The sequence below is a fragment of the Paramisgurnus dabryanus genome, chromosome 1, assembly GCF_030506205.2.
Source record: "Paramisgurnus dabryanus chromosome 1, PD_genome_1.1, whole genome shotgun sequence".
Lineage (NCBI taxonomy): Eukaryota > Metazoa > Chordata > Actinopteri > Cypriniformes > Cobitidae > Paramisgurnus > Paramisgurnus dabryanus.
The window spans coordinates 53395396-53415873 of record NC_133337.1 but is presented as its reverse complement, the minus strand read 5'-3'; the positions used below and the strand labels follow the sequence as shown (position 1 = coordinate 53415873).

At 39.8% G+C, this 20478-nt stretch overlaps 1 protein-coding gene across 20 annotated transcripts in view; it reads left to right on the top strand.

The window, feature by feature from the left end:
• nrxn1a (neurexin 1a) overlaps positions 1-20478 on the top strand; it is a 199813-nt gene that overhangs the window by 128754 nt on the left and 50581 nt on the right. For 18 of the 20 annotated variants that reach the window (XM_065242301.2, XM_065242302.2, XM_065242300.2 and 15 more), the window contains one exon: positions 18763-18944. In XM_065242301.2, coding sequence (XP_065098373.1) covers positions 18763-18944 — 182 coding nt within the window. Of the gene's footprint in view, positions 1-4312; positions 5356-18762; positions 18945-20478 lie in introns of those variants that run through there. The other 2 variants (XM_065242299.2, XM_065242298.2) reach the window with 2 other exon arrangements.

Sequence of the window (20478 nt, the reverse complement as noted above, 5' to 3'; positions counted from 1 at the left end):
TTTAATTTGAATTCATGAAAACAATTCCTTCAAATTTGTAGTTCGACAAAAGAACAGTCGAAGGATGCCATTGTGTAAAGCAATTTTAGATCCAAAAGCCATGTTTAATACAATTCAAAAATCAAAATGGTCTCCAATTTTTTCCAAGAAAATAGTAAGCAAATGCCAATATTCAATACTCATCCACATTATAACAACACGGAGCTATACTGTAGTTTAGTGTGGTAGTTTAGTATGGCATCTATCCAGTTAACAGTAAAAACAAACTTCACTTTTCTACTACACCACTAGAGAGCATTAAAGGACAGTGCATGTATGGCACTCTGCAGTATATTTCCAAATCTTCTCTCTGAAGTAAAAAGCTTTCTTGCGTATAATTATGTTTAGAGAAAATGTTTTTTTTTTTTTTGCATGCATAAGTGTGTATGGGAGCATTTATGAATGGGTTTATAAAATTAAGCCGTCTGTACCAACAGAAGGGCATTGGCTGAATGTGGTCTAAAAGCCTCAGTTCTAGTCGACTGTGAAAGTGCTGAGTGCCAAAAGAAAAGTCCTTCAGATGGTTTACAGAGAGGATGTATTTCAGTCTCAAGCCATGCACAGCTAATCCATTCTGTGGGTTTGCCAAACTGATAAGAGCCCGTCTTTGTTCAGAGGGAAGAATCCACATAGACGGCTTGCATTACATCATCAGCACCCCCGCACCTCGTCGGATACTATTGAGAGAGTGTGTAGTTTTAGATATTCAGAACAGCAGTGGGAGATGGATTGACTGATGGAGCATTTCTACCTACTTAAAATTATAAAAGGAAACTTACATTTTTGTCATATCTACAAAAATAAATGTATTAATAATAAAATGACTTGGAATAGATGGCTGGAATAGATCCCATATACAGTACGTTATCAGTAGAACAGGGCATTGGTTATTCATTACAATGGGACCCATTTACTTTTAATGCATCATGCCACTTGCATCTAGTCTAGACAGTGTGTTACCTATGAAAATCTACTCAATCTATCATTTGCTATGCAGCACAGGTCTATGCTTGCATACCCAGGGTCAGGAAGGTTATTAGACCCTGCATTTTCTAGTAGTGTGCTAGTAATTGGTAAATGATTGGTTATGTGATATTTATGGCTCGTAAATGCCGGTGAGAAGCATATTTGGAAGTAAAAACTAGATTGTGTAAAAAAAAGCAACACTCAATGCAGCAGCCTGAGCGACAGACGTCAGTAAAAAAAACAATCGTCAATCGTTAAAGGCCAACAATTCTTTGGGGGGGAGCTCTGTATAGAGTGACGTAAAGTATTAACTAGGGATGCACCGATAGGATTTTTTGGGCCGATACCGATTTAAACAGACAACTTCTGGCCGATGCCGATACCGATATTAAACACTTGTATACAATAATATACAGTTGGTCTATTTGCAAGTTTATTTCTGCATCAAATTATTTTTACTGAACATGTATTGGATCTAATTAACATTCAACTGACCAACATAATAAGAGAGGCACAAATTAAGCTAAAACAAATATAATAAGACAGCATGACAACCTGGTTTTTGCTATTCAGCATTTATTTTATTAACAACATTAACTCGTTTTTTTTTTTTTACATATAATGGATTTCTTTACGCAGTTAGTTAATTAAACAATCGGTATCGGCCTTTCTTGTGCTATTGCCAATATGCCGATGGTTTCAAATTCATCAAAAATCGGCCGATAAATATCGGCGGCCGATACATCGGTGCATCACTAGTATTAACCAGCCATTGCGCATACACAGTAGCAATTTTTGTAGCTCAATTTTGACCTTAAGAAATGAAATTTATAGTACTGTTGATATTAGGCATAATTGTTGCTCAGATTTTTTTTTTAAATTTGTAGTGATTTTAAAGATATCAGTCATCCCCCATTCAAATAAATAGGATTTGGTCTGAAATAGCTGCCTGAATGCATTTGCAAACATGGCCACAGAGTGCGAAGACTCCATAAAAGGGCTTTGCCGAAAGCTAATGAATGGGATAAATGGAAATGCCAATAGATAGCTTACTCCACATATTATAGACCAACTCGCTCACACCCCCTGATTTATGCAAATAAATACAGATTTTGGTGTGTGTACACTATTTTAATGGTCTTGCAGTCACATTGCCCGTACACACGCACACATGCGCGAGCGAGCGCACACCGGCTCATTTAGATGTGTGAAAGCCCACTGATCAGCAGCCCGTGAAGGCAGTGCAGATAGAAAGAAGCTTTGTCTGGGCCCGGTAGCAGAAGAGTAAATCCTGCGTGTGGGGCTTACAAACACATCAATCCAGCACAAGTATTGCAGTGTATGCAGACATCAAATACGCCCATAGGTGCTCATGCTGTAGCATCTATTCCCTCATCTATGTAACAAGCTCTTGCTTTGACACATACAATCTTATCAATAGCCTGCAGGGGTGGGTCTATTTGACCCACTAGACTAGTCCTATTAAACATTCACCCGGTCCGTAATGCACTTCAAGTCTGTTTCGCTGTCATTGACACATTCAGATCTAGGAGGATATGAGCGGTTTTATTTAAGCTGGTTTTCAAAGAGCCCTGCTGAATGCTATAATTAACAGGACAGAAACACTGAATGCAAAACTCATTCGCTCGCTGTAAATACTATTAAAAAGACAGAGCGCAGATAAGAGACAGAAAAATTACGTGATGATTAAATAAATGACCGCAGCTATAGAAAAAGGGTGATAACACGCATGAAATTAAATCTGATGCATCGCGACGGAACTCTCAAACCGAGCAGTATGTCTTTAAAGGCGTGCTTCATTTTAATTAGCTTTCGCTTATCGAAGATCTTGTTCCTTAATAAACAAAATCTCAGCGGTTACCAGAGCATCATGGGTAGGGTGTTTGTGGAAGGGGGGGTTGGCTTAGATTTAGACTTCCTGAAGCGAGGGGGGTGAGGAATAGAATGAGAGGAAGATAATTGTGCATTATTTGTTTATTTTCTTTTATCATCTTCCTTTCTTTATATAAAAATATGGGGGTAGGGGGGAGATGAAACTGGCAGCAGCGCAGAACAGCATACGTTATAAAATCCAACACAATGCTGGCACTAAATGTGAGGGGAGTGGAAAAAAAGCAAAAATCTCCACCTTACTGTTTAAAATACTTGAAAGCATTTTCCCTCTATGTCACTGAGAATGAAAGCTCCCGTATTAAAACATGCTCCAGTTCCCTTGAATCTGCTTTTGAGGTCAGCTAGGGAAAAAAATGGATTGGAAACATGTGACTACTGAAGAATGGTGATGATCTGAGATTTGCCCGAAGCGACACCCAGGCTGTCGCCGTTAGGTGGCAACCTTGCAAACAGAAAGGCTGCGGGCTGGGTTTTTCCTTGAGACGCAGTTGATATTAAAAGAAACGATTAGCTTGGCCTTTATGCAGCAGATTGGTTTCCACACTGTTTTGCAAATCTCTGGAGAGATGTTTATTTAAGTGCAATTCTGGGTGTTTTATCGCTGTGATGAAATTATCTTCTAAATAGAACGGTTTGGGGCTCCTGGTGTTGTGTGCCTGAGAGCCCCTGGCGAGACGGATCTGATCACCCGGCTTTGTCAGCTTTAATTATACAGTGCTAACGATGCTCCGAGCCGAGAGGAAGGCGAAGCAAAGACCTCCTTGTGTCAGCGGAGATGTCACCAGTGTCACACTTAGTGCATCTGCTTCACACTCCGAGTGGATTCTCTGTGGAGAAGCACACCTGCATGCTTCCTGTTTGAGCCCTTGAGTGCGCAAACACATCACATTTATGAGGAGAAACTTATTTTTTGCATAACTTTTGTGCTGTTGTGTTTTCTCTATTTAATTATTACAAAATGTTTTACTTTTAATATTAAGCTGAAAATAGCATTTTAATAAATAAAAACACCTCTTCAGTCGATTTCTTTATTGTTTATTTCAAGCTCGTCCTGCATTGCAATTTCTCGCCGCTGTCCGTGGTGCTGAAGTGCACCCAGTGGTCGTCCTTCATATGAAAGAACTCATACACAGTGTTAAGGTTTGACTTGTTTGTGAAGGAAAGCTAGCTCACGCTCTCTGAATTCCAGCTGGACACTTTCTGAGCCACCCCTCTGTCTAGGAGAAACGAAGCCAGAAAGAGAGAAAGAAAGATTAGGATGAGAACCCCCCCCCCACTTCTACAGCTGCACATGCCTCCCTGATGATCGAAAGGGGAGGGCTGGAGGAATAGAGGGGGTTGAAAACTCAAAGCCAAGCTTCAGCGCTTTCCGTTTTAGCATCCACAACGCTTTCCACAGTTCGAAGGGGCTTTTGCTCTGAGCACGTTTTTAAAAACTGAGAGAAAGGAGTGAGGTTGTGCGTGTGACTTGCGTTTTCAGAAACTTTGACCAGCCTTCGTACGGGAGGACCGCTTGACCGCTGTTGCCCCTCCTCGGTTCCCTCTCTTCCTGTTCTTCATTGGTGTGTCTTCTAACATTTCCTCTGAGAGGCAGTGCGGTCTCAGCCAGCAGAAGCAGCAGCCCTTGTGTGGTGTGTATGTGTGTGTGTGTGTGCGAGAGAGAGAGAGTGTGTTTGTCGTTTGGGGAGGGGGAGAGGCGCTCTGTATTGAGTTAAATGCTGCAGCGGCAATCTCGTCTCGTGTGTGCCATCGCTTCTGGTCGTCTCTCCTTTCCTCTGCTCTTCTCTCCGTGAGGGAACGGGAAACGCAGCCTCGTTTTCACGGGATACGGCTGGGTTTCAGGCGATAGGCTGCGCTGCAAAAATCCAGGTGTGCTGGGAGGTCTGTAACAAAGGCAGCTCTACGCCCACCTTACTGGAGTACTGGATCGGTTTCAGTGGTTTATTTCATTTTTCCCTCGAAGGATTTTGTATTCTTTAATGCCAAGAAGAGGATTGTAAAACAGGATCTTATTCTTCTGAAGTTAGTATCTCTTCAATCTTTTTTACATAAAACTCTGCTGGAAGTTTCCCTCCATGTGGATTTGGCACGTGCTGTTGTTCTGCCTAGTTGGGCCGTTGTATGGTCAGGGTCCGAGGCTCAAGCGGGACATGGGTTGCCAAGCGCTCTAAAGACGCCGCTTCTACAAAAACGTCCCTGTGCACTCCGGTAGCATGTTGGCGAGAGGGCTGCGTCTGTGGCCCAGCAGGGCTCCTGGTTGTCCCGTTTCCGTCCTTCTCCGCATCACCCTGCGCCTGGCTCTCTGGCTGCCCCCGCTGGCTTTGGGGTCAGCTCTGGCTCTGGCAGAAGGGCCCGGGGAGCTGTACGTCCCTCAGCATATGCCTCATCACCTCGTGCCTGCCGCCAGATCCCACGCCCCCCTGCGGGCAGGACACGGTGCGTAGCTCGTTCGACTGCCACATTTGTCCTCTCACCACTGCTTCACATAGTGAATGTTTTTCTTTTAAACTAATGTGTGTATATGTATAGTATGTTTAGTTTAGAGATAAGAAACATAAAGTATCATGCTTTATAGTTATTGAAGGAGGTCTATGAGTGTACGCAATTGTGTGGTCAGGATCCAAATGGTGTTTGTGATCATTATGCAGATGCATTATGCAGGGTACAAATGTTGAGAGTCTAGCGCTAGCTGCTAAACATACCACAGTCATTTACCACACAGCAATACAGCCTCATGCTTGAACACACACGTCAGCCGTAACATTCTTGTGTTATTTCTATGGGTCATTGAAAGGGCTGTGTTTATATAAGCACCTGGATCACATCCGCAACCTTTTCCCTCAAAAAGGCCACATCCTTGACTCCGGTTGACTTTTGACACAATTAAATTATATTTAAATGACACCGTCTGGCCTGCGGTCACCGTGTGCGCGCGTTTAATGCAGCGAACTGGCCAAATTGAATGTACTGGGTCTAGAAGGGACAGAGGACAGGCTTTTATGCCACTATTACACCCCAGAGCAAACCCGTGATTTTCAAAGTACACCCCCCACACCTTCCTTGAAACTCTATTACTTCAACGGTGCCATTAAATCCCACTGGCTACCACTCCTGAGACCGGTATACCGTATAAATTGAACACCTTCTGCTTTATTGCACCAGCTCTTTCCCCCCAGTTTGTCTTCTAATGTCTCATTGCGGCTGGCTGTTTAAAACTATCAGCCTGATTTCCACGCTGTGTGTGCAGAGGGGCTTGCGCTGTCAGTATGTGATACACTGCACTTATATAACAAGACCTGGCTGCCTCTTAGCATTATCCTCACAGATTATGCTTTGATAAAAAAACACTATTGAATAGGAGGAAGAAGCTTGTGAAGTGAGACGAGTCATTTATCATCTTTTCTGAGAGCCTCTTACTTTTCTTTTCTGTTCCTCTCTGGCTCCTTGGCTCTCTCTATCACTTTTTTCTCTCTCTTTCACTGCCTGTCTCTCTACCTTTGTTTATCCTTTTCTATCTCACTGTGTGTGCAACACAGCTGGCGTCTTTAATGGCAGGGTATGCTGAGATCACAGAGTCCCGCTGCTTGTATGTGTCCCCCCAGGCTGCGCATCAGGGTCCATTGCTTCTGCCCCCCCCACAACCAAACAAATCCAAACCTCCGGACCTCGTTGGTGCTGAAATATTCTGCAGCACTGTAAGGAGCTGAGCTTTTTTCACAAAATCAAACATTATTTGTAATAATAAAACAGTAAACGCTTACGTACATGTCTGTCACACCATTAACAGTGCAGACGGGTGCCTTTCAGCCTTTTCTTTGAAACAGAGCCACTTCTGCTCTCCAGCTCTACCTGCTTCCAGCTATGTGTTATTATGCCGTGATGAGGGTATTAAAAACAGCAAGAGTTCTGTGGTTGCAGTAAAATTAACATTTTAAAACCATTAACAGTGGGTTGTGTGGAGTGCAGAAATGTGTGTGCGTGTACATGCCCTTGTCTGTGTCTCAGTAAATGTGCCCTCTCTCCCATTAAAATGATTGCATAGGATGTGAAAAAAGCTAAGCGAATTATCAGAATTTACCTTGGGCTCCAGTGCTTTGTTTTAAAGTTGAATTCCGTTTTCTTTGTTTTACTGGGGTTTTGCCACAGTTTTGCCCTCATTCCTTATAAGTAATCCTCCCAGATATTGACACAGAAAAATAGAAGGGACGATTGTTCGTCCCTTTTTGACCCAATGGTGGGTTGAAAATAACCGAACAATTTTTAGAGTGTATAGCCTTTATTATTGATAGCTGTAACGGTGCATTCACATGGGGCATAAGCGTTAACGCTTAAAGGAATGCTTGTGTTTTTTTTTATATATATTTTTGGGCCATTTTTGCCTTTATTAGATAGACAGTGATTAAGGAGAGGACAGGAAAGTATATGGTGGAGAGAGGGGAATGGGATTGGCAAAGGACCTCGAGCCTGGATTCGAACTCGGGTCGCCAGAAGTGCGTCTGCACCATGTGTCGGAGCACCGTCCACTACACCATCGGCTCCGACCGAATGCTTGTCTGAAGCGTGCCCAACAGCCAATCACAGTGGCCAGTACATATGCTCTGGTCTTCCATAAACGTAATTGGCTGGCTCTGCCTAGGTTATTTGCATAAGGCGATATGATTGGCTGACGCACGCGTTGCTGCTTGAAAAGTTGAGAAATGTTCAACTTCTGCCGCGAGCAATGGCACTGATGCAAAACCCACGGATCCACATTTCAGTTCTGCAACGCATGATGTCATCCATTAAAAGTGAATGGGAAGCGTTATGCCCCATGTGAATGCACCGTTAGTCCTCTAACATACAAAAATGGATTATACAGGCTAACTATACTTTTTGATTAATTTCTGTAAACAATCATGAACAAGGGTCATTTCCACCTCAATTCCGATTATGTAATTAGTTTGGTAACATTTTACTTTACTCTTCTATATTTCCACAGTTTAAATGAAATTTATTTGAAATCCATTAATATATAGAAATTATTATATTGGAGTAATTTTTTAAGAAAAATTAAAATCTGTTAGTTAAAATTATACAGGTATAGCCTTGGATATATACAGTACTGTGCAAAAGTTTTAGGCCACCACCACCAGACTTGTTGTTTTAGAAGTTTAATGTCCATCCATATTTATTTTTCAATCTATTTTATTAAGATACAAAAACAAAATACTGGAAATGTGTATAAAAAAATAAATTTTTCAGGACTAAATGTTTTCTTTAGGTATTGTTGGTGTTTAGTGTGACCTCTCTTGGTGCTAAACACATCTTAAGCGTTTTTGATCAGAATAAAGTATGTGTGAAGAATGAATCTTTAAAATTAGAATTTAGGATTTCATTTTATTTAGGTTTAAGAGATCCTGCTGTTTCCTGCAATTTCTCAAGTGGAAGGGGAGTTTACCCTAAAAACTTAACACTTTATACAGTTTTTAATACTATATACACATTTTCTGGATGTATTCTATTAAAGAGACTGAGAAACAATTATATATGATCACTAATATTGCAAAAACAACAAATCTATTTCTGGCAAGGTGGCCTAAGACTTTTGCACAGTACTGTATATGTGCCAGTAAAGCTATATAGAAAAAACATCTACATAGAAGACTCGTGCATATTTTTTTAAGGAGCTATTTTTATATGTTGCCTCATATTGCCTCTCTCTCTCTCTCTCTCTCTCTCTCTCTCTCTCTCTCTCTCTCTCTCTCTCTCTCTCTCTCTCTCTCTCTCTCACTTTCTCTCTCATCTGTCTATCTCCCCATCACTGCAAATCTCAGTAGAGTTTGAGTAAGTGAGCTCATTGGGTTGACTAATCTCCTCTCTTCCTCTCTTTTATGTCAGAGCTGAGGTTCTAAAGGACTGAATCGCATTAATGAGGGAATGGCATAGATTTGCTGGTGATTGGTGATATGCCTGGTCAAATATGATACTGAAAGACTGAGAGTTCATAGCGTAGGTTGTTCCGATTAAGAGAAAGATAGAGGAATTATCAGAGTTGTCAAAGACAGCATGTAACAAATGATTGGTATCTTCAAAAGTCAATCCAGAGGGCTTCACACAGGACTATACACAGTAGTGGCCATGGCAGCGTTGGGCATGCGATTCTGTGAGTTTATATAAGAAAGACATATTGTTCCCTTGATAGTTTTGTGCTGATTGATTCTTTAAATGCTATATACAGTCACCTGAAAGAATCAAGAGAGTTGAGAAGAGAAAGAGAGCGATGGGAAAACAATAGATGTGGTGTGTAATCTAAACCCAGTCAAGCCAAACCTCCAGAGAGATTTCTCATTATGTCACTGTAGCTCACACATGGGGCTCAGGGTGGTTTATAGTGGACGAACTGACACACACACCTGCATTATTACACATACTTCCTTCTAATAAAAGACTTATATTTAAATTCATCACTCAGAGTCTAGGCAGTTATGTGTTTTTCTCTCCCTCCCTCCTCCTTCTTCCGCATGGATATTAGTATTCATAATTTAGTTATTGTAAAGATAGTCTCATGTTAGACAGTACATTTTAATATTGATGTATAGACACATATCATATTCATTTCAGAGCACTTATTTGAATGTAGAACAGTAGGGCTATGAACTAAAGTATGTGTAAAACTGTAGTTCACATTAAATCTTCTTTTCATTAACAGACAGTTAATCAGTGTGAAAAAAATTTTGTTTAAGTTTAAAATGCAACCTTACATTATGTCTACATCTGTGCAAGGAATGACCACAGTGCAGTAATGTAAAGAATTCAGAAATCATGACATAAATTCATGTTTTTACCACGTTGGGGTTATTTTCTTTCATGGATTAGGGACCCCCTAAATAACCTTGCCAGCCCATTTATAAAAGGTTGACACAAGTTTACAACTCCTCAGGTTAACATGGGATTGTCGTCTATTGGTGAAAACACTGTCCTTGAATCATTATGTGGCACAACTTTTTTTGTGCATGAAACTGTTACAGTGGGTATAATAATACTTTTTTCCTCACTTACCTGTAGCCCGAATAATGACCCTCGTCTTGTTGAGTGAACTTTGGCGCGTTGTACAAAGTGAAACCATCCTATCACACGTAGAGAGTAAAGACAAGCCCATCATAAAGTGATGTAAGTTAGAGAGGCGGAACAAAAAAATGTAAAGCCAATCATATTAGTAATGTGAGTTAGAGAGGCGGGACTAAAGAAATGCAAAGCCAATCATATTAACGATGTGAGTTACGGAGGCGGGCATTGCAGAGAACGAAAGCTGTTAACCGTTTGTGTACCACATAGAGCGTTATTTTTACAGAACGGGATTGCAAAAGATTTCTAATCTCATTTAAATGATTCTTGAAAAAATATATAATAAGTAAAAAATAGAAAACACAAGAATAAGATGGACATCAGTGGTTATATATAAATACAGATTAATTGTTTGGTCGAAATTATTGCTAGGGACAATTCAGTCTTCCCTGAATATTGGTAGGGACATGTCCCTAGCGTCCCACCCTAAATCTACGCCCATGCGCTCACACCGTACATGGCGCATATTAATAATCAAAAGGGTTTTTTAAGGATTCAAGTGTTACTAATAAAGTTAAACAAAAAGGATTAATACTTTTCACCTCACACACAGTTTATGATTGGAATACAATGAAATGCATCACTTCCGGTCTGCATATCGCATGCGGTGTAGGTGCACAAGATAAAAAAATTTAACAGATCCAACGCTCAAAACGGATCTGAAATTTATGCATTCCCAGATCGTCGGCACCTCACGCAGCCCCTTTGCGACTTTCCATAGGAAATGAATGACTTCCGGTTTAACGGCCGTCGTTTGTCGTGTGCAGTGGAAAGGCGGCTTAAGGGGTGGAGCAACAACTCAAGGAAAGGAAGCGAGGAAAGGACTTGCAACGAATAGCAACTGAGAAGCACCCCTTTTTCTTCATTATTTTTTACATTTTCTTCCTTCCTAAATATTTTTCCTCCCTTCCTTCTTTCCGTTTCTTTTAAACTTCTTCTTTCTTATTCCTTCTTTATTTTTTATCTCTAATTTCCTACTTATAAACACGAAATGCAAATCAACACAAATGAACAAACATGCTTGCATACACTTACAGGCCAACACACGTTCCGGCACCCCAAGCCTCATCGGCTCTTAAACCCCCGGAGGTGCTCAAGAGCCGAAAGCTCGTTATAAAACACAAAGCAAATCAAAACAACATCCAGTAAAGTGCCACAGCAGACAGGCTTTCAGCCAGCACAGCGCTGACCGCTCATTCCCAACTCTACCCTAATTGGCCTCGGAAAGGTCAGAAAGAGAAATACCAGAGCTCTGGCACGACCACAAACCCCAGTGCCCCATGCCTCCTTCACTCCTCATTGCTCTCTTTCCACACAGAAAACGCTGCACGGCTCGTTGTACTAAATGCGCTATATATCGCACAGCTCTTTAGTTTCATGCGATAAATGTTTCGGGCATTGCTTTTCCCAAATTATGTGGCACTAAACATGAAAACCGCAGTAAATCTGAAGACTTTACGTTTCAGAACAGGTTTTATTGTATTAGTTTTGATTCATTCAGTTCCCTCCGGTCTCACAGTAAAAACTGAAGAGAGTATTAAAGAATGGAAAGAAAAATGTTTTGACAGTGCCAATGATGCATGTAAAAATCAAACTCATGAGGCGTCTGGGAACTGAACGGTATTAGATCCGTCCGTGTGGACCCTCAGCTGAATCCTGAGGAGTCTGCAAACCTTTCATACTTTTTCAATTCCTCCTTTTGTTTCTTCCTTCATACAGTACCATCATCCATTTGTCAGTCAGAGAGGAATCCTTCACATACACACAATAAAAGTCGGCGAGCTGTGCTTTCCGCGTCATAAACATGACGTTTTAATTTAAAAGCAGCCTCCAACGTCGATTCCAAAGGGGATGGAGGCAGAAACCACAAACGAACGCCCTGTCTGCTCTTTCTGCTGATGATAACGGCCAGTTTACCGGCATCAAACACACACACACACACGCGAAAACACACATACAAGCTCATCTACTAGCACATCCGCACACTGTTAGGTTGGCCGGTGTTCCGCTCGAGCTGTTGCCTGTAATTACCCAGTTGGTGTGGAGCTCTGTGGTGTCAGTCCGGTAATTGGAGCTGCAGTAATTCACTTTTTAATTGCCTGTTTATTATTGCAGAAGCCTCAGTTTTGTAGTTGCAGCACGGCTCGCATTGAATGTTTAATAAACAAATACAATGTCACAGACTCATATTTCACGTAAACATTATAATTGCTTCGCATAAAAAGCCATCAACACACTCGCTCTTGCCCACATACACATTCTCTTTAACGCGTAATGAAACCAAAAACTCTTTCTGTCCATAACTTACCAGATGGATGAGCTAACAAAATACACTACGTACGCAAACGCACGTATTTCCGAAGTGGGAGAATAGATTGATCGTCATTCCTAAGAGAAGGTAAAATGTAATGTAGCATTTAAAATGACACGTTTCAACTCAGGAGGGACATAATTGCAAAGCAATAAACATTGCACTGGAATTGGTGTTATTGTAGCTCAAGTGGTAGTTCATTACAAAAAAAAGTTTTTGCTTGTGAAAAGTTAACATAACTTATAAAATCAAGTTGAAATTGTTTAACTTCTAAATGCATAAACGTAATGCGTAATGCATTATAAATCGCAGCTATCCCCTATACATAAAAATCATCACATTGTAAGATAACAAGCTAATATCCTGTATCTCCAGATATCTGCCGATTCTACCATCTAGTACGCACACCATGTGTTTTCCACCCAGATGATCATAAGTTTAAAACAACAACAAAAAGTATATGCGATGCTGCAGAGACTCGGAAATATTACAGTACTGCATGTCGCTTAGTTTTTTTGGTAGTGTTATTCTAGTTTTATCTCTACGTGGGGTCTTCACTTTGCCTTATTTTGACAGCATTTTCCTATCAGTGGGGTGCATGCGTGTTGCGTGTTTTTGTGTGTGCACGCTAGATTAGCAGAGCCTGACTGTTGTATATGTTTTTGTGAGTTTACCCAACGGGAGGATGACTCCAACCCTGCAGTGTCTGACTGATGTTCTTCATTCTAGCATGCAAGTAGGAGGTGGGCAACCCAACACGATGCACCGTAATTTTAGACCAAACTGCCAGGGCCCTCACAATACCTCTGTTCTCAGGCAAGGGGCATCCAGGGAGGTAAAGCAGAATAGCGTGGGAGCTCAATTCATTCTTTCATATGAGACACACGCAGAACGATTTGTGTTTTTGAAGAGTTTTATTGACGGAAAGTCAGCTAAGCACAGCTTAGCAAATAGTAATGCTGAAAATAACAATATTTATGTGCTGATGCACCCGAGGCAATAACGGGATCAGATATCATTGATTTTACATTTAAACATAGAAACAAGAACTCAGATGCTAAATATAAATTGTTTCATCCTTATACACTTTTCTCACGTCTCAAATTGTTGTTTTAGGAAGAAACAGGATGGGGAGCTAATAGCCCACACAATTTTTTTTATATGCAGATGGATCTTTCATTAGAAAAAACTTTTATTTTCTCTAGATTGTTGTTTTATAAAAGTTATGATTTATAATTTTAATAACTTGAAACGTTTTGTTGTGTCTCTTTAATGACTTTTGACAAATTTTAAAGAGTTTTTAAATGTTTTACCAAAATATCTTTTAGGCTTGTCCCTCTAAAACTTAATAACGTCTTGAAAAGTATTCAACTTTTCTTGTTGAAAAATATTATTCTCGGGTTGAGTGAAATAATTTTTAATTCAGAAACTTTATTTTTAGCATTTTAAAGTTACATGCCATTTTTAATATACAGATGGTTCTTTCATTAGAAAAACTAGAATGTTTTTTTTATAAAAGTTATGGTTTAATGGATATACCCCATGGTTTAATGGATACATTTTAATAACTTGAAACATTTTGTTGTGTCTCTTTAATGACTTTTGACAAATTTGAAAAATTTTATCCTAGGGTTGAGTGAAATAATTTTTAATTTAGAAACTTTATTTTTAGCATTTTAAAGTCACATGCCACTTTTTTAATATACAGATGGTTCTTTCATTAGAAAAACTTTCATATTCTGAATGTTTTTTAAATAAAAGTTTTAGTTTAAGGGATACATTTTAATGACTTGAAATGGTTTGTTGTGTCTCTTTAATGGCTTCTGACAAAATGTGAAAAATATTATCCTAGGGTTGAGTGAAAAAAAAATAATTCAGAAACTTTGTTTTTAGCATTTTCAAGTTATGCCATTTAAAAAAAAATACAGATGGTTCTTTCATTAGAAAAACTTTCATATTCTGAATGATTTTTAAATAAAAGTTACAGTTTAATGGAGACATTTTAATGACTTAACTGTTTGTTGTGTCTCTTTAACGGCTTTTGACAAATTTGAAAAATAATATTTTTAGCATTTTAAAGTCGCATGCCATTTCTTAAATATACATGTGTTTTTTTCAAATTTTATATTCTCTAGACAGTTTTTTAAATAAAAGTTACAGTTTAATGGATACATTTTAATAACTTGAAATGGTTTGTTGTGTCTCTTTAAAGGCTTTTGAGAAATTTGAAAAATATTATGCTAGGGTTGAGTGAAATTATTTTTAATTTAGAAACTTTATTTTTAGCATTTTAAAGTTGCCATGAAACGGAAGTAGCGATTGCCTTATTTTCCCAGTGGTGACGTATATACGAATGAAACGGCTTTTGAGATGTAATAAGGCAGGGCTGGATTTGAATTTGTCCATTGAGATCTGATTGGATCGTTTGAAGTTGGGTCATGTTGCTAATTGCTAATCGCAGCGATATTCTCCCGGACCCTGCCCACCTGCCATACTTTTGACCGGAAGTAAAGAGAGATCGTTTTGAGGAGGGGAGGAGATTTGCATTTTTGATTAAAGATTACGAGCACACACACATTTTTAAAAAATAATGAAGCTCACAGATAAGTCATTTGTTAATAGTACCACAATATTAAAAATATATATATAGTTTTTCATTTCAATTTCATTGCAACTTTAAAGTCACATGCCATTTCTTAAATGGTTTTTTCAACTTTTATAATTATTCTCTAGACAGTTTTTTATAAAAGTTACGATTTAATGGATACATTTTAATAACTTGAAACATTTTGTTGTGTCTCTTTCATTTTTTTTTTTTTACAAATTTGAAAAATATTATCCAAGGGTTATGTGAAATAATTTTTAATCAGAAACTTTTTTTAATTATTTTAAAGTTACATGCCAGCTGACTTGTTTGTAAGTGCATGGCAAAATCCACCAAGTCCAAGTTAAGATCATTATTCCAGGATATGTAATAAACATACATAAAATTCAGTTTAAAAGTTTAATTTGATCAAGTACTCAAATGAAAACGTCTGCAGTCTCATGCAAACAAAGAGCAAGTCTTAAGAGAAATTAGTCTTCCTGATGTGTATTGAAGTGAAGATGAATCTAGATGGACCCTCTGAGGCTTGGTAGAAAAAGAAGCCAGTACGTAATTTAATTTCTTTAGCACATAAAGGAGATTAGGGCTATGATGGAATTCCAGAGGGCCAGGTAATATCTATCTCATTAGAACAGCTCTCCATGGAATATAGACACAACTGTTCGATGGGCTGGCGTTCAGCCCGCTTTCTCTTTGCTCGTTCGTGCCGATTGACCTTAGAAGGGCATTGAAGTGGAAAGACCTGTATGGTTGTTTGGTAGCGAGGGTCTTCTTTAAAACCCAGACCTAGCTGCCCACCCAGCCGAGATGATGGGACATATTTAAGGGGCTAATAGTCTGGCTTGCACAAAGCGCCTGCCTCATTTAACAGCATCAGAAAATAGACTTCAGAGAAGAGGTTTAACCCCGATAGAGGGAGGGCAGCAAGCTCCTTAACCACATCAGGAATGGGAGTGAAGAGTCAGGCTGCGGGAGATAAGAAAAGAAATAAAGAACAGAAAGTGTTGAAAAGAAGCTCTAGAGCAGCTGGGATGAGAGCTGAGTGCGCACAGAATCCAGCGGATAAATATTTCGAGGCCATTTTATTGATAGAAAAGTGGAGAGATTTTTCTAGAATATGTGAGTGAAAAGGGGGAATTTGAACATGTTGCAGGCCAGATTCAAACCTACAGTATGTCTTTCGCATAAGAGGTTTAGTTCTGTCTGGTTAATGTTAACACTTGGGATGCACCGATACAAAATTTCTGTAGTGATACCAATATTTGATTATTTTGAATGACATCTACCGATACCAATAGATACCGATAGTTATTCTTTTCAATTCTTTTTTCAAATTATTATGTCATGAAATCAGTGTTGGGGAGTTAACTACAAGTAGCGACTCGGTCTCGAATCGGACATATTCTCGAATCCACACTAGTCCCTTTTAAAATATATATTACTGTTTCTTTAAACTGATGTAAAATTGACACAAACAGAGATTGGTGATTTTTTTTTTTGCGCGCATCCGACGGGCGCGTGGTCAGATGGTCAGACCTCATGGCAGTGCAATAAAACACACCCGTCCAGTGAGATTTAAGCATTAGATAAGCCGCTGTTACCCAAAATGATAAGACGGTGGCGCTGAAACACAGAGTGGCACTACACATAATTTTCTCAGACCCAACTTTATGTGGACTCGGTCTTGAATCGGACTCAACCTTTTCTGGTCTCGGTCTTGACTCGGACTCAACCCTCTCTGGACTCAGTCTTGACTGGAATGAGCTGGTCTCGAATCCAACACTGATTTTTATAATTATAAAGTTGATTATTATTCTTAGTTAATCATAAATTGTTGTAATATGCTTATGACTTGCAAATAAAATGTCAAATCAGTGACAATGTGTATAGTAAGTAAAGCATTGTGTTAGCAACACAAATGTTAAGGGTTCGATCCCCATGCAGGTAACACATATACTGATAAAAAGTCACTTTGAATAAAAGCCTCTGCCAAATGCATAAATGTGAATACAAAGTTAGTTTTAATACCATAGCACTCAGTAGTCTCCTTGTTAAAAAATATAACACATAAAAAATATATATTCAGTTATTAAATATTTTATATTTTATGCCCGCTTTGTTGCTTATCGAGTATGCAGCAACATAAACCTAATGTACAGTCATCTAGTGGTTATTGCAAAATTAACCCAATGGAAATGAAACAACATCCTAATCACCCTTTCTGGGTTTATTTTGCTGTACATCATCCTTTTTATTTCAAATCCGATTGCACCGATTTTAACATTTGATGCACGCTTCCCCCTTTCGTGTCCGAAATCTTCTCTTTACGCTTCCCTACCCGGCAAATCTATTCACTCACCCACAGCTGTGAATTGCCGTCATACTGAGCGTTATGAGGCAGACGGGCGTAGCGGTTCGCACGAAACATTCTTTCTATCTATCTCCTTCACATACAGGATGGCCAGGATGTGCGCATGCGTGTGTGAAGTGCAACCATCTGAGCCCTGCTAATGAGCGAAACACATTTCTCTATGTCTTAAACAGAGCCTGGCCGGGGAACCGTCATCGGAGCAGACCAAGAGCATGTTGTGTGCGAATCTGCGTTGGTTTGTGAACATTTGTGTACCCGCGTGAGTAAACGCGCGTGTGTTCACGTGCCCCCAGGGGGTTGTTTTTCCGAGGGGGTCGGGCTGACCGCTGACACCGTGCAAAACAGTCTCATTGAGATGCGGTCAGGGGGGCCACGAAATGCATGGCGGTGAAAATCACAAAGAGTGGAGCTAATGAGCACGTCTCTGCAAATAGACGAACGTGCCAGGAAATAACTCCAGCCCTCCCACAACAGATAGCAGCACTTTAGCTCGGGGAGCTTCTGACGAGACCTCCGGTCTCCTCTGGGTTTTTTTTTCACCGAGCTGCTTCACCGGCTGTCTTATCTGCATCTGGAGCTCAGAACCACAGAGAGCGTTGAAGTGCGTCTCGCGTCTCCCCGGGGCTGTTATTTCGAGCTTGATGAGCTCTTTGCTCTGTGAACATTACCCGGGCTGCACCTGCCACAATCGGAGCGGTTTCCCCGTTTTGCTATTGAAGTCACGGCTGATCAAAAGAGCCAGCGCAGTCCGCCAGTTAATGAGATCAACTCCATTAGCGGCGATATACGCGAGGCTTGAACGTTTCTCTCTCCAGATGCAAAAAGCTATGTCAATTTCCCCGAGAAACCTTCCTGCAGGCATAGAATCACATTGACCCTCCTCACAGTTAGCTACCTGCCTCTGACACTGTAATTAGCTCCATCAGACATTAGCATGCGTCTCGCCGAGCAGGAATAGCTGTCTGGTCCAGGGCACATTTGCCCACCTTTGGCAGAATAAATGCATGCAGGAGTAGGTGCTGGGATGGGCGACCATGGGTTACGTTGATTGTCCGGTGTGTCGGCGAGTGGAGAAAGTGGCTGTAATCAGCTCAATCAACCCTGGGCCTGGTGTGTGTGTCCACATGTGTGTGTGTTGAGTGGTTGTAGCAAAAGCAACTTTAGCTCAAGCTTCAGCAAACACAGGTGTTCATGGTGACATCAGCATACTGAGGGTCACATAAAAGCTATAATTTAGCCAATCAGAGGCCAGCAGGGGCTGTCTGGCACTCTGATGGGTTCATCAAGATACCCCCGCGCCTTGTGTAATGGAGCAGAAGTCATGCATATGTACACACATACAACACAAACACAACATGAAATTGAAACTCAAAGACTGGGATGAAAATACTTTCTTAGTTATTTTATTGTACATACAAATAATTTTCCATTTCTCTCTCTCTTTTTATGCAGCGGGAACCACATATATATTCGGACGTGATGGAGGTCTTATTGTGTACACATGGCCGCCCAATGACAGACCAAGCACACGAGCAGACCGGCTGGCTGTCGGCTTCAGCACCCAGCAGAAGGACGCAGTCCTGGTTAGGGTGGACAGCTCCTCCGGTCTGGGAGACTACCTGCAGCTTCAAATTGTGAGTCAACACAAATAAACACACCCTTGATGATTTCTAAACCTACAGTGGGGTCTAAATGTCTGAGACGACTATAAATGTTTCTACTTTGTTATATTTCATATTTATATTTTCTAAATGTATTTTTTAAACAATTAACAAAAAACTTTTCAATTTGAATGAAGATGTGTATCTTCAGATTTTTTAAAATCTTTTTATAAAATCTTTTTATATCTACTGACAGCATGCACTGGCAACTTTCCATTTTAAAACTCACGCTTTTGCAAAACCTAATGATCCGTATTATCCCAGCATGGTTTAGTTCCAAAAGCATCTTGAATTGCTTTAAACTGAAGCAAAGAAATCTTAGCCTTCTTACACAAATCTGCTTATTTGATAAGTGACCTTGAAATAGCGCAGAATCTTATTTCAGATTTTATTTTCCCAGTTTGCATCATAAATGTCTGTGCTGTACATTTCTCAAGACGCCTGAAAATCAATATTCGAGCTTTGTTGTCTGTTTAAGGCATCAGTGCTACCCAGACAGATTTTTCAAATCAATTTATGTTTTTATGCAACTTTAACTTAAACATTTCAAGTTATGTCAACTATTCACAAGTGAAAACTTAAAATGGTATGTTTAATTGACTTGCATTTTTTATAGTGTGGGTTAGGAAATATGTTGTTTGCTATTTAAAAACAAAACAAAATCTCTTGCAAAATTATACTTTAAAAAGGAAACGCATCAATTTGTAAAATTCAGGATAAAGTCTCATAATCTAGTTACAGCTTGATTTCACTCATTGATTTCACTTTAATTTCAATCTTTGACATGACCTTATTAAGTATTAGATTATATTTTCACAGAATGTTCTTTACATTATGTAAGGTGAGTTTATGTAGAAAATCATATATCAGGTTTTCACAGGCTGGGTCACAATTATGTCTTACAGGTTTAAAGGGCACCTATTGTTCAATTCATGATTTTTCATTTCCTTTGGTTCACTCTAAAAATGTCTGGGTTATTTTTGACCCATAATGGGTAAATATTGGACAGAACACATGCTGGGTCAAAAATGACCCAATGTTGGGTTGTTGTGATGCAACCATGGGGTATAATAACCCAGCAGTTGGGTTAAAATAACCCAGCACGTGTTCTGTCCAATATTTATCCATTATTGGTCAAAAATAACCCAGACATTTTAGAGTGTGTGTAAGTGTGTATTAGTACATGTTAATGATATGCAAAAGGTACAAAGTAAATGCTGACGCAAGTTATCGTCTCCAACTTGAATCTCTTTTCTTGGACTACAACAAACACACGGATTGTAGGCAACAGTTTACTTCCTGGGATTGGTGATGTAGACAAGACCGACATTATCATAATTCCTCCCGCTTCGGACTCACAGCCTGTAAGTTAACTCCTGTTAACATTGCATTGTGAGCTAATCTTTCAGACATGGTTAGGAACGTCACATTTCCTTCATCCACGTTTCCTTCTGACGTCAGAGGTATTCAGGCCAATCACACAGGTTAGATGGCCAATCAGGGACAC